This window comes from Pipistrellus hanaki (assembly GCF_964339955.1).
Source record: "Pipistrellus hanaki genome assembly, chromosome: 1".
NCBI classification, from domain to species: Eukaryota; Metazoa; Chordata; class Mammalia; order Chiroptera; family Vespertilionidae; genus Pipistrellus; species Pipistrellus hanaki.
In genome coordinates this window covers 72,331,061-72,344,217 of record NC_140503.1, presented here as the reverse complement: position 1 = coordinate 72,344,217, position 13,157 = coordinate 72,331,061, and the positions used below count along the sequence as shown (strand labels likewise).

The window sequence follows — 13,157 nt, the reverse complement described above, 5'->3', positions numbered from 1 at the left end:
GCCTGCTATTTTTTCCAAGTGCCATTTGTTAGGGGCATTATGCCTGATGTTGAATGATGCTGCACTACAGAGCTGAGGGAGCATAAATAATTTTTAAAAGCTTTAGAAAACAACAGCACTTTAATATTAAAGCATGAAGGGTGGCAGCTGACAAGATGACCAGGGATATAAGATTTCTGCACTGGATCACACTATTCTCCTATGTATTGCTAGAATAATTCCCTAGTTGGTACTAAAGGAAAAGGTTAGCCCTAGCAGGTTTGGCTCAGCAGATAGAGCATCGGGCTGCAGACTGAAAGGCTCCAGGTTTGATTCCGGTCAAGGGCACATGTACCTTGGTTGTGGGCACATCCCCAGCTGCAGGAGGCAGCTGATCGATGTTTCTCTCTCATCGATGTTTCTAACTCTCTATCCCTCTCCCATCCTCTCTGTAAAAATATCAATGAAATATATTTTTTTAAAAATAAAACAATGACTTAACAAAATAAATTAATAGCCAAAACCGGTTTGGCTCAGTGGGTAGAGCGTTGGTCTGCGGACTGAAGGGTCCCAGGTTCGATTCTGGTCAAGGGCATGTACCTTGGCTGTGGGTATGCAGGAGGCAACTGATAGATGTTTCTCTCTCATCTATGTTTCTAGCTTTCTATCCCTCTCCCTTCCTCTCTGTAAAAAATCAATTAAAAAAAAAAAAAAATGAGTCCTGCCGGGTGTGGCTCAGTTGCGGGTCACCTTGTGCACAGAGAGGGTGCTGGTTGGATTTCAGGTCAGAGCACATGTCCAGGTTGCCCATTAGATCCCCAGGTCATGGCTGGTAAGGAGGCAACCTAACCATGTTTTTCTCTCACATTGATGTTTCCTTCTCCCTCTCCCTCCTTTCTTTTAAACACACACAATAAAAACATAATCAAACAACAACAAAAAACAAACAAACAACAAAAAAAAAACCACAACACAAGCCGAAACCGGTTTGGCTCAATGGATAGAGCATCGGCTTGGGGACTGAAGGGTCCCGGGTTCGATTCCGGTCAAGGGCATGTACCTTGGTTGCGGGCATATCCCCAGTAGGGGGTGTGCAAGAGGCGGCTGATTGATGACTCTCTCTCATCGATGTTTCTAACTATCTCTCCCCCTTCCTCTCTGTACAAAATCAATAAAATATATTTAAAACAAAAAAAACACAACACAAGCCCAGTGAGAAGACTGGTGGGGAGAGATTTCAACGCTGCCAGCGTGACCCGGAACCAGTCCCCTCACCCCTTTGCTCTTCAGCTTTCCCCTCAGCGCAGTGGGTGTGACGGTGACTCCTGTGAGAACTAAGTGAGACGGAGCGAGGCCCTGCAGTGCTCGGCGCGGTGCCGCTCACGGACGGCCCTCAATGGAAGTTGGCATCATTGCCATTTTGTCAACGTCTGCCCTCGCCGTGGGGCGGCCGCCCTTCCCACCGCGGCCTCCGCTGGTCAGGGGCAGAGGGCGCGCGGCGGGGGCGGGGCCTGCCGTTCCCGCCTGAACGTGGCCCCGCCCCGCCCCGCCCCCCGCGGCCTCCGACCTGCGGCCGGCCTTCCGCCGCCCGCGCCGCCCCGCGCCCCCCGACGGGGAATCCTGGGTCCGCACTCGGGTGGGGCCCGGTGTCCCCAGCTCGCTCCGCACCGCCCGGAGCCCCGAGCCCGGAGCCCGGCCGCCCTCAGGGCGCAGGTTTGCTGGGGCGGCGGCGGGGAGAGCAGCCCCTGAGGGGCCGCCTCGCCCTCGGGAAGCCGTGGCTGCCGGGGCGGAAGGGAAGCGGCGCCGGAGAACGCGCTCCGCATTTTGATTCTTCGCGGGCTCTGCAGGGGTCACATCTTGTGAAAATGCCTGTAAAATCAATTTAACGTGCAACGCGGCGTGTAAAGACAGCTTCGAGGAGGTAAAGACGCCTGAGTCAGAGACAGCAGCGCTTTTACACGTCTGAGCGCGGGGGGAGGAGCCGCTGGGCCGCCGTGGCCCCCGCCCCCGACATTCAAAAAGGGAAGAAAAGCACTCAGCCCCCCGGTTAGGCAGTGCCCCCGCGGAGGCCAGAACAGCGGGCCTTTGTGAAATTTAGGGGGGTCCCCATCGTGGTGAGTGAAATTTGTGTAACTTCTGTTTGCAGGCCTCGATCAAAGACAATTGCGAAAACACCGAGCTCACCTAAACAAGTGGCTTTGGTGGACAAGGAGATTGTGCCATTCATTCTTCAGGTCTCTCCAAGGCGGGAATTGTTATCTCGGTTTTGCAGGTGGGAGGAAGTTTGGCACAAAAAAAACCCATCTCCCTTAAATTCGCCCAGAACAATGGCTGAGCCGCACATGAAGCCCTAGCATCCGACTCCTCAGCTGCCTCCCCCTCCAGACCGAGTTACAACGCAGATGAGTTGTGACTTTGATGTTACTGCTCATCAAACGAGGGAGTAAACCGAAGGTTCTGTGAACATGAAATGTTAAATCACAATAACCTTCTGTGTCTGTTCTGCTTGGGGAGGCACAGCTGTCCTTTGGAGTTTGACACCTTAGAGGAGAGGTTGAAGCAGCAAAATGGAAAATAATGTCAAGGGAAATGTTTTGTCTCCAGAGACCCAACAGTGCCCGTCACTGCCGATTTGTATTGATGTCATTCTTTTCAGTGTACTCTGTGTTCTGGCCTCAGCTGCGTTAACCACACCTTCGTATTAGTCTTTTGGCACTGACCTCCCTGTCTGTCTTCTCCTTTTTTAAAATTTATTTTTATTGTTTTCAGAGAGAAGGAGAGGGGGAGAGTAGAAAACATCAATAATCAGAGAGAATCATTGATCAGCTGCCTCCTGCATGCTCCACACTGGGGACCGAGCCTGCAACCCAGGCATGTGCCCTGACGGTGAATGCAACGGTGACTTCCTGGTTCACAGATGGATGCTCAGCCACTGAGCCCTGCTGGCTGGGCCCTGTGTGTTGTCTTAGGCTCTTTCCTCCAGGTGCTCCTTACTACTGCTGTTAGGTGCAAACCGGTCGGTCGTTGTTAAAGTGTGGAATGATTTGTTACTCCTGAAGGGTGTTTCTGGAATTAATGATAAAAAAACAAAACAAAAACTACCAACGCATCTTAGATGAAAGGACAAGTTAAAGAAGTGCAAGAAACTATTGTGAAATTTAATAGCTGAGTGATTTGAAGGGGGGAAAGTAGACTTTGATTTCTTTTTTCTTTCCTTTCCCCCAGTTCACTCCTAACTGAGAAGCAGCAGCTCAGGTTTAACTTATAAATAATTGTGGAGTCCTAACCGGTTTGGCTCAGTGGATAGAGCTTCGGCCTGCGGACTGAAAGGTCCCAAGTTCGATTCCGGTCAAGGGCATGTAGCTTGGTTGCGGGCACATCCCCAGTGGAGGGTGTGCAGGACGCAGCTAATCGATGTTTCTCTCTCATCGATGGTTCTAACTCTCTTTCCCTCTCCCTTTCTCTCTTTGTAAAAAATCAATGAAATGTATTTTAAAAAAATAAAATAAAATGTATTTTTTAAAAATCGATAGGATAAAACAAAAAAGAAATAATTGTAGAGAGAGGGAACATCCTCCTGCTTAGCCTAATGAATTGGAAAGTTTTTCTTAAGGAGGCTCCCTCTTAGACAGCATAACAAGTGAAAACATGTGTTTAGAATGCAAAATGTTTTGCTGATGATAAGTCTGTTTGTCTATAAAACTTATATAAGAGCTTGGGACCTTGGATGTGGGATATAGTCCCTCCTTGTGAAGAGGCATCCCTAAGGTCCCTCCCCAGCTTGTAGACAATAGAAATTTGAACCCAAGGTAGTTTTCTCTGGAGCATCCAGCCAACTCATCTTTTTGTTTTCTCCGGATGGATTCAAAAGATAAGAATATCAGATGGCATCTGGGGATTTCTGTTCATCTGGAGAAGGAATGGAAATACTCCAACAAGGTAAGAAAAAGCCATTTGCAAGAGTTTTGATGACTTGTCCAGAGACATTTTATCCAGGTTCTTACCTTCTATAATAAAAAGGGCTTATAATGGGGGGAGGGAGGGGGGAAAAATGGGACTTATAATGTTCACCAGTATGGTTTCTCTCTTAGAAGCTTGTTTCTAAGAAATTAGAATACATGACAATTCTTCACACTGTCTTATTGGAGAACAGATTACACTGACTCCTGGTCAGTGTCTGCTTGTACAGTAGACTAAAAATTCAAGATGCTCCCATTCTGTGTGAGCAACCCTATCCAGAAGATAAGGGTGGCCAGTAAATTCCTTAAGTGCTTCCTTTTTTCCTGTATTTTATATTTTTTAATATGTTGTCTCCAAAACCTCAGATCCTTCCAATATCTTGGATTCTTTCTATAGCTCAAGTCCTTTCTATATCTTGAATCCTTCAGAGACTTGAATCTTCTATATTTGACCATTTCCATATTGATCATTCTGCCTTGGCGGGTAGGGAGAGAGATTTCTTATCCTGTAAAAGGACTTTGAGTATGATGGTCCAAAGAATGAAAATTTTAGTATTTGGTAAATGGGAGTAAAACAGAAGCCTCCAGCAGAAAGCATTTCAGAAAAAAAATGGAAAGAAAGCCCCTGCCCTGGCCAGTTTGGTTCAGTGGATAGAGCATCGGCCTGCGGACTGAAGGGTTCTGGGTTTAATTCCAGTTAAGGGCACATGTCTGGGTTGCGGGTTCAATCCCCAGTAGGGGGCTAGCTACAGGAGGCAGCCAATCGATGATTCTCTCATCATTGATGTTTCTGTCTCTCCTCCTTCCTCTCTGAAATCAATAAAAACATATATTTTTTTAAAGACCCTTGAACATATGGAATTATGACAGGTTCCCAGTTTCTTGCACTTTTTCTCATGCATGTGCTGTTCTGCATCCATGGGTTACTCAACCCTATTTACAATAGGGAGAATTTGGTTAAAATTTTAAAATTTACTCTTAAGAAAAGTATACTTTCAGTTGCTTATGTGACTAGAGATCATATCCAAAGTTGAAACTTTACATGCATTTTTTTCTCCCCTTCCTCCAGAACTCTAGTTATTCTGTGTGAATGAGCCATTTAGGGTACTGGGGTGATCCCTACTGAAGGGTCCCTTATTGATTTATCTCAGGCTTTTCAACTGTATTTCCATTTTCTAAGATCTTACTTTTATTAGAGACTCATTCCTGAATTCCTGTTTATAAAATGTTTTTATTGATTTTAGAAAGAGAGGAAGGAAGAGTGAGAGAGGGATAGAAACATTGATTGGCTGCCTCCTGCACACCCGTTACAAGGGATCTGGTCTGTAATCTGAGTATGTACCCTGATCAGAATCAAACTGCTGACCTCTTGATACATGGGACTATGCTCAGTCAGTTGAGCCATACCGGCCAAGGTATTTTGTGGATTGTTTTGTTTTGTTATTCCTCACCCAAGAATATTTCCCATTGATTCTTAGGGAGAGTGGAAGAGAGAGAAACATCGATGTGAGAGAAACACATCGACTGGTTGTCTTCTGCCCAAGCCCGGACCAGGGCCTGGGGGGGGGGGGGGGGGAGAGGGGGGGGGAGGGGAGCCTGCAACCAAGGTACATGCCCTTGATTGGAATCTAACCCAGGACCTTTGGGCCGCAGTCTGAGGCTCTATCCACTGAGCCAGACTGGGTAAGGCTATTTGTGGATTTTTAAATCTAATTAGAATTAGGAACCTTTCCTACCAAAAACTGGGTTGTTGTTTTTAATATTAAGAGTTACGTTCAATTATATAAATTAAGAATTCATACCTTATTTGCTTTTTGTCCCAAGGACATCCCACTAAAGTGTGCAGCAGACAGCTTCCTCCTTGTAACCTGAGTGAAGAGGACATGTTACAGAATCCACACTTCAGCAAATTGCTGCTGAGTCTCTCACAACACATGGACGAGAGTGGCTTAAGCCTCTCCCTGGCCAAGGAGCAGGCTCAGGTAAGAGCCCTAATTGAAGGGATGTTCGAAGAAGGAAAAATCCGAGAGAGAGGTTCCTAACTGGGATTTTTAAATTTTTCTAGGCATGGAAGGAAGTTCGACTGCATAAGACAACATGGCTGAGGTCTGAGATTTTACAAAGAGTCATCCAAGAGCTGCTTGTGGACTACTATGTGAAGATACAAGACACAAATTTAACTTCTGAGGACAAAAAGGTGAGGCAGGAGAGAGGAAGTAGAGGTTGGTTACCATAGGAATGAGCAGACCAACTATGGCTTCATCCGATTATATGATCTGGGGGAAGTAGGAGCTTCATGTAATGGCTAGAGAAATGGACTGTAGTTATGAGGGGAAGAGGTGGTGTCTTCTCAGGGTTTTGAAAAGAAAGATTAACAGGAGAAGGCACTGACAGCTGGGAAGTTATCTGAAGAGGATGACATATTTGAGGACTTTGAAATGTGTGAAGAACTGGTTCTTGAAGATGGAGAAGGTGGAGTGAAGGAAGTTTTATAGTAACCTCCAGGTGTTTTTCTTCTCAGTTTCATGAGACCCTTGAACAGCAGCTACTTGTGACTCAACTAACACAGCTCTTAGGTCCCAGCCAGGAGAGGGTGATGCCTCCACTGCTCGGACTGGAGAAAGCGGACCTTCTGGAGCTCATGCCGCCCTCAGAGGTTGGGAACGAGCAAATATTGGCTTAATTTCTCCTGTATATTTATTTGAACATCGTTTGGTTAAGCTTTATTGTTTTCAAAATGTACATGTTCATGGTGGTCAAACTTAAATAAAAAATACATTACACAGAAGAAAGTAAAAGCTGAAATACTACATCTAGAAATAAATAATACAGCTTGACATAGTATTATATCCTCCATGCTTGTACAGAGAATATATTTTCACTTAATATATTTTGGACTTCTTTTCAAGTCAACAAATAGATGCAAATAAGATGATACTTCCTAAAGCACTCTTAGCACAGTGTCCAGGAACATAGTTAGTGCTCATTGTTTCTATTCTGTCATTGGCTTAAATAACTGACAGGATTCCATTGTATGGATGAAACATAATTTGTTTAACCTTGGTGATGGTTATTAATTTGAAGTTGTTTACACATTTTTGCTCTTAGAAACCACACTGATGAACATGCTAATTCATATGTGTCTTTGCCCTTATATGATTATTTCCCAAGTATTACTGCTCAAAGTGGGATCATTGGGTCAAAGGATACACACATAGAACATATTGGTACATATTGCCAAACTGTTTTCCAGAAAGGTCTTTCCAGTGCCCGTACCTCCCCACTCTTTTTCATCAGTGTGGGATCTGGACAGTCATATTATTCTTGGCTAATTTGATAAGCTAAAAATGAATCTCCCTGTTCAGGCATTAGCTATTTTAAACAGTGCTCCGCATGTACATCTATTTTTCAGTGTCAGCCCTGTATTGTGTTTATCTCCTGATAGTTGTTTGTTGTTTTTGTGGGTTTTTTTGTACATCTCTACTAAAAGCATTACATTTTTTAAATGAATCTCTCTGCTGTCTTTTTAAATATTTTTTTTATTTTTGTTTTGTTTTGTTTTTTTTAGATAGAGGAAGGGAGAGAGAGAAACATTGAAGTGAACAGGAAACATCGATTGGCTGCCTTCTGCATGCCCTACCCCCCATCAGGGATGGAGCCCTCAACCTGGGCATGTGCCCCAACCTGGAATTGAATAGGCAACATCCTTATGTACAGGGTGACATCCAGCTTACTGAGGCACATAAGCTTTTTGTGGATGTTTTTTTTTTAAACATATTTAGAGAGAGGAAGGGAGAGAGAGAGAGATCGATTGGTTTCACCCCAACCAGAGATTGAAACCTCAATCTGTGGGTATGGGCCCTGACTGGAGGACACTCCAACCAACTGAGCCACATTGACCAGGGTTCCCTGATGTCTCTTAATGCATTTCCTTTGGTTATCATTGAGATTGTTGTCATGTATTCATTGGCTGGATCTTCCTAGTTCTCACAGTCTATTTGCATTTCTCTCTGTTTCTGTGATTGAAGGATTTTGTATGGATGAGAGCTCGGCTTCCACTGGAAGTGGAGGAGCAACTCAAGAAGAAGTGTTTTACTCTCCTTTGCTACCATGATCCTAATTCTGGTGAGTGCTGGCTGGGTGTCTAGTCATAGCCAGTCCTCAGGACTCCTGGGTTGCTCTTTGAGAACATATTTGAATTTGGATTTGGGACAGAAGCTGGGAAGCATTGGAGACATTGGAGATGTTTGTTTCCTTGCTGGTAGAATAAAAGCAAGGAATTTTGTGAGAAATATATATATATATATATATATATTTTTATATATTATATATATATACATATATATACATACATACATACACACACACACACACACACATATATATATATATATATATATATATATATATATATATATATATATATATATATTGATTTCAGAGAGAAAGGGAGAGAGACATAGAAACATTGATGTTGAGAGACTCATTGATTGGCTGCCTCCTATATGCCCCAAGTGGGATCAAGGCCTCAAACCAGGGCATGTACACTGACTGGAAATCGAACCATGATCTCCTGGTTTATAGGTCAATGTTCAACCACTGAGCTGTGCCAGCTGGACCTTTTATTCAGCAGAGGTCCTCTTGCTTCAGGGAAGAATGAGATGGTTCTCAGGAGAATCAGCATAGAATACAGAGGAAAGTTCAGGCTAATAGGTGTTGCCCTTGTCTTTATTTCTATGATTTAAGAATTAAGAGCCAAATCTGGAAATAGAGTGAAGACAATCGAAATAGGTTTGGCTTAGTGGATAGAGCGTCGATCTGCGGACTGAAGGGTCCCAGGTTTGATTCCAGTTAAGGGCATGTACATTGGTTGCGGGCACATCCCGGGTAGGGAGTGTGCAGGAGGTAGCTGTTCGATGTTTCTCTCTCATTGATGTTTCTAGCTCTCTATCACTCTTCCTTCCTCTGTAAAAAAAAAAAACAGTAAAATATATATATTTTTAAAAGATTTCTTTTTAAAAAAAAAAAAGAGTGAAGACAGTTATGAGAACTGGGCCATTTTTAACAGGATATCAGAAGAAAACCTGGATGAAGACAGAATTCCTAGGGCGAGATGTAGGATAGGGGCACTGAAAAATGCCCTTAAAAGGTCCATAGCAATTAGGGTTTTACTGTCCAGTCCTCTGACTTTTTGCCCAGATTCAGATCCTGAAACCCTGAAGGCAGCAAAGGTATGGAAACTGGCAGAGATGCTGGTGAGTGAGAAGCAGCAGTGCCAGGATGCCCGGAGCCAGCAGAAGGAGCAGGTGGTGCTGCTGGAGAAGAAGAGAGCCACCTACTCCCAGGTTTGCCGGGGCAGGGGGAGCCTCCTCTCCTTTACCCGGACCCCAGGGCACTTGGGGAGCCAGGATCTCTGACCTGCCTTCTCTTCTACCATCGCTCCCTCCCGCCTCCTCGGGCTCAGGTGCTTCTCCGCTGCCTGGCCTTACTGCACAGATTGCTTCAGGAGCACCGGCTGAAGACTCAGTCTGAGCTAGACCGCATCAATGCCCAGTACCTGGAGATCAAGTGTAGTGCCATGATCCTTAAGCTGAGGTGAGCTATGAGCCCTATGGATCTAAGGGATACACCACCCCCTACAACCCCGGCCCTCATCTCCCTTCTCTCTAACATGTTTAGCACCTTGTGGGATCCAGTAAATGTCACATAGCAGTATTAGCCTTCAGATTACCCCAAAGCTTTCAACATTCTTGATTCTTTTATTTGAAAGCTTTCTGAAATAGGTGCTTGACTGTGAGGTAAATTGCTCAGGAATTCAGAGTGACCTTGTTTATCTTGTCACTGCTTAGCCCACACCTTTGACCATGGCAGGTGCTGTGTCCCATTCCTAACTCCGCTGCTGTCAGAGATCCTCATCTTCACATTTCTTTCTTTCCTCTGTCAGGATGGAAGAGCTAAAGATTTTGTCTGACACTTACACTGCTGAGAAAGTAGAAGTTCATCGTCTCATTAGGTGAGAACTCCTAAGAGCTTGGTACAGCTTTTCAGAGCTGGTTCCCATGCTCTCTAAACTCATTCATTTTAACACATCCTCATTCTTGTCTACTTTCTGAGGAGCCACATTCTTACAATACATTGTATCTTCTGTGCCCGGGCTCTTAGGGACCGTTTGGAGGGGGCCATTCGGCTACAAAGACAGGACATGGAGAAGTCCCGACAGGTCCTAAACACCTATGAGGTGCTTGGGGAGGAGTTTGACAAGCTGGTAAAAGAGTACACCCAACTCAAGCAGACCACCGAGAACAGGCGTTGGGCACTCCAGGAGTTCAACAAAGCCTGCCGCTGAATGCCGGCCGGCCAGAGGCACGGCTTCCTCTTCCTGCTAAAGGACACCTTCACCTGGAGCCATCTTCACTCAAGGGAGTGGGGGACACTTGCTTGAAACACTGCAGTCATTTAGGCACCCTCGTTTACAACGACTGAATCTTTTCTGGACAATGTAGCCGATTTATACAAATTTATGTACAGCTATTTTTCAGTGTTGACCCTGTATTATATTTGATTATCTCCTGAATAAAGTGATAATACCAAGTCTTAGGATTTTAATCATTTTCCTTCAGGGAAAGATGGAAAAAGAGCATCAAGCTCTGGCTGGTTTGGCCCAGTGGATAGAGCGTCGGCCTGCAGACTGAAGGGTCCTGGGTTTGATTCCGGTCAGGGGCATGTACCTTGGTTGCAGGCACATCCCCAGTGGGACGTGTGCAGGAGGCAGCTAATCGATGTTTCTCTCTCATCGATGTTTCTAACTCTCTATCCCTCTCCCTTCTTTGTAAAAAAAAACAATAAAAATACATTTTTTTAAAAAGTATCAAAGGCTGCATGGGTGGAGGGGCAACTGAGTAGGTATAAATAGAGACAGATCTTCGATGCTTACACAAAGGGTGGTAGGTAGAAGTGCCAGCCTGCCCACATGGAGTTTTTGAGGCTTCATTCTGAGAGCAAGAACGGATTAAAACTGGTTTGCTCTTGAACTATATAATCCCCAGAGGAGTGCTAGCTGTTAAGGCAGGTAAGGACCTATTCTGTCACTGTGTTTCTCAGTGGGGGTGTTTTGATAAAGCAACCTGGTATCCAGTTCTTGTTACAGGAAAGGATAGGAGCCACTTGTGCTCCTGGTTCCCTCTGGTGTGGTTTGAGGGTTACTTCTTTTCCCAAAAGCAGAGAGTGGGAAGAATCCTTTTGGGGAACCAAGTTCCATGGTCTGCTTAGCTTAGAACAAGGCAGGCCCTGGCTGCTGTCAAAGTCAGGGACTGAGAGTAGGAGCAAAAGACCATTCTTATTTAGAAGAGCTTACTCAGCTTCTCAAACCACTTTTCAGGGAGACTGGCAGGAGACATTCTGCTAAGATCAAAGAACAATAATCTTGGATTGGCTTACAAGAAAAATTAAGGTATTTGACTCAACTTTAAATATTTTTAAAATATATTTTTAGTGACTTCAGAGAAAAAGGAAGAGGGAGAGAGAGAGAAACATTAGTGATGAAACAGTGATCATTGATTGGCTGCCTCTTGCATGCCCCCACCAGGAATAAGCCCATTACCTGGGCATGTGCCGTAATCAAACCATGATCTCCTGGTTTATAGGAAAACAATCACTGAACCACAATGGCTGGGCTACATATTTCTTTAAATGGTATTTACTGCCATTTATCTATCGACAAATGGTGGCCCACACAAAATGAACAAATAGCAAATAGGTTAATGGGGGAAAAACTGAAAACACAGTATTTCTTAGTTCTATAATCCCAGCCCCCAAACTCTTGGGGAAAGTTTTCAAATCTACAGAAAAATTGAAAGAATAGTGCCATAAGCACCAATGCACCCTTAACCTATATTCAACAATTGCAACCATTTGGCTTTTCTCTTTCCCTTCTCCACTTCTAGATAGATAGATAAAGATATAGAGATATTCCTCTCAACCATTTTATACTTAGTTACAGATATATTTCATTCCCTAAATACTTACACAGGCAACTCCTAAAAATAAGGGCACTCCTCTAAATAACTAATTAAAATTATGATATTGTCTAGTGGCCTGTTGCAGGAAGATTTCTGCAATAGGGCTTCCTGCTGTGGTCACTGCCCCACCTGCTTTCCTCCCTTCTCCCCGCCCCGCCTGGTTCCCTCCTTCTCCCCCACCCCGCTTGCTTGCTTGTCCACACTTTGCTCCCTTTTGCAGCGCTTGTCTTCTTTCTATGCTGCCTTCAGTCTTCACTCTGGCCTGGGTATGCAAATTAACTGCCATATTGGTTGAATTAGTTTGCATACTCGCCCTGATTGGCTTGTGGGCATAGCAAAGGTGCAGTCAATTTGCATGTTTCTCTTTTAGTAGGTAGGATTATTGAGGTCACATTTAAGTTTCCCCAAACTTTATCATTTGGATATTAGGTTTCTTTAATTATTTTAAAGTAGAACACTCCTCCCGTTTTATTTATTTATTTTGTTTTAAACTTGAAATTATATGATAGAGAAGCTATTTTATTTTTATTTTTATTGTTCTCACCTGAGAATATTTTCTTTTCTGTTGATTTTTAAAGAGAGTGGGAGGGAGGGGGAGAGACAAAGAAAGAGAAACATTAGTTACCTCCCTCCCATGACCTCAGATCAGTCTGTTCCATATATTCATGCCTATGGTTCTATTTTGTTTGTCAGTTTATTTTGTTTATTAGATTCTACATATAAGTGAGGTCATATGGTATTTGTCTTTCTCTGTCTGGCTTATTTGCTTAGCATAATAATCTCCAGATCCATCCATGCTGTCACATAAATTAAGGGTTCCTTCCATTGTCTAAATATACCACTTAAAAAAATAGTAAAATTGACTTTCTGAAAACTCAAGGTGTGTTACCTTGTAGAACGTCCCATTGTGTCATTGTTTCCTGTGGTGGTTAACTTGTTCCTCTCCTGTCCAATATAGTAGCCACTAGTTACATGTGGCTATTTTAAATTCAAATTGAAATTAGTTAAAATGAAATAAAGTTTAATTTTGGGTAGGCTGATGGTTACTGTATTAGACAGTGCAGAGATACACTACCAAAAGTTCTGTTGAACAGTGCTGCTGTAAGCCTACATTTCCTGCAAAATGAAAATAAATCTACAGGTTGTATTAGATTCGGGGTAAACATATATTTATTTATTTTTGCAAAGAATACTTAATAGA

At 43.8% G+C, this 13,157-nt stretch overlaps 1 protein-coding gene across 3 annotated transcripts; it reads left to right on the top strand.

The window, feature by feature from the left end:
* The first annotated feature begins 1,505 nt into the window (after nucleotides 1-1,505).
* HAUS4 (HAUS augmin like complex subunit 4) lies at nucleotides 1,506-10,530 on the top strand. Of its 3 annotated transcripts, XM_084871955.1 has the most exons (11): nucleotides 1,506-1,900; nucleotides 2,126-2,251; nucleotides 3,851-3,918; nucleotides 5,763-5,920; nucleotides 6,004-6,135; nucleotides 6,460-6,594; nucleotides 7,967-8,063; nucleotides 9,138-9,283; nucleotides 9,403-9,533; nucleotides 9,883-9,951; nucleotides 10,101-10,530. In XM_084871955.1, exons 3-11 carry the CDS (start codon nucleotides 3,864-3,866, stop codon nucleotides 10,282-10,284), a joined length of 1,107 nt encoding a protein of 368 aa, XP_084728081.1. In that variant the 5' UTR covers nucleotides 1,506-1,900; nucleotides 2,126-2,251; nucleotides 3,851-3,863; the 3' UTR covers nucleotides 10,285-10,530. The 3 variants fall into 3 exon arrangements, with proteins under 3 accessions (XP_084728081.1, XP_084728080.1, XP_084728079.1); XM_084871954.1 differs by lacking the exon at nucleotides 2,126-2,251 and having other exon boundaries at nucleotides 1,535-1,900; XM_084871953.1 differs by lacking the exon at nucleotides 2,126-2,251 and having other exon boundaries at nucleotides 1,566-2,093.
* Nucleotides 10,531-13,157: the final 2,627 nt, after the last annotated feature.

Bases quoted from the DNA above. Each gene is read 5' to 3' on its own strand.
- HAUS4 (XM_084871955.1), top strand. From the start codon at position 3,864: ATGGCATCTGGGGATTTCTGTTCATCTGGAGAAGGAATGGAAATACTC. The intron at 3,919-5,762 runs GTAAGAAAAAGC...TTTTGTCCCAAG, and splicing joins AATGGAAATACTCCAACAAG to GACATCCCACTAAAGTGTGC. The intron at 9,952-10,100 runs GTGAGAACTCCT...CCGGGCTCTTAG, and splicing joins GAAGTTCATCGTCTCATTAG to GGACCGTTTGGAGGGGGCCA.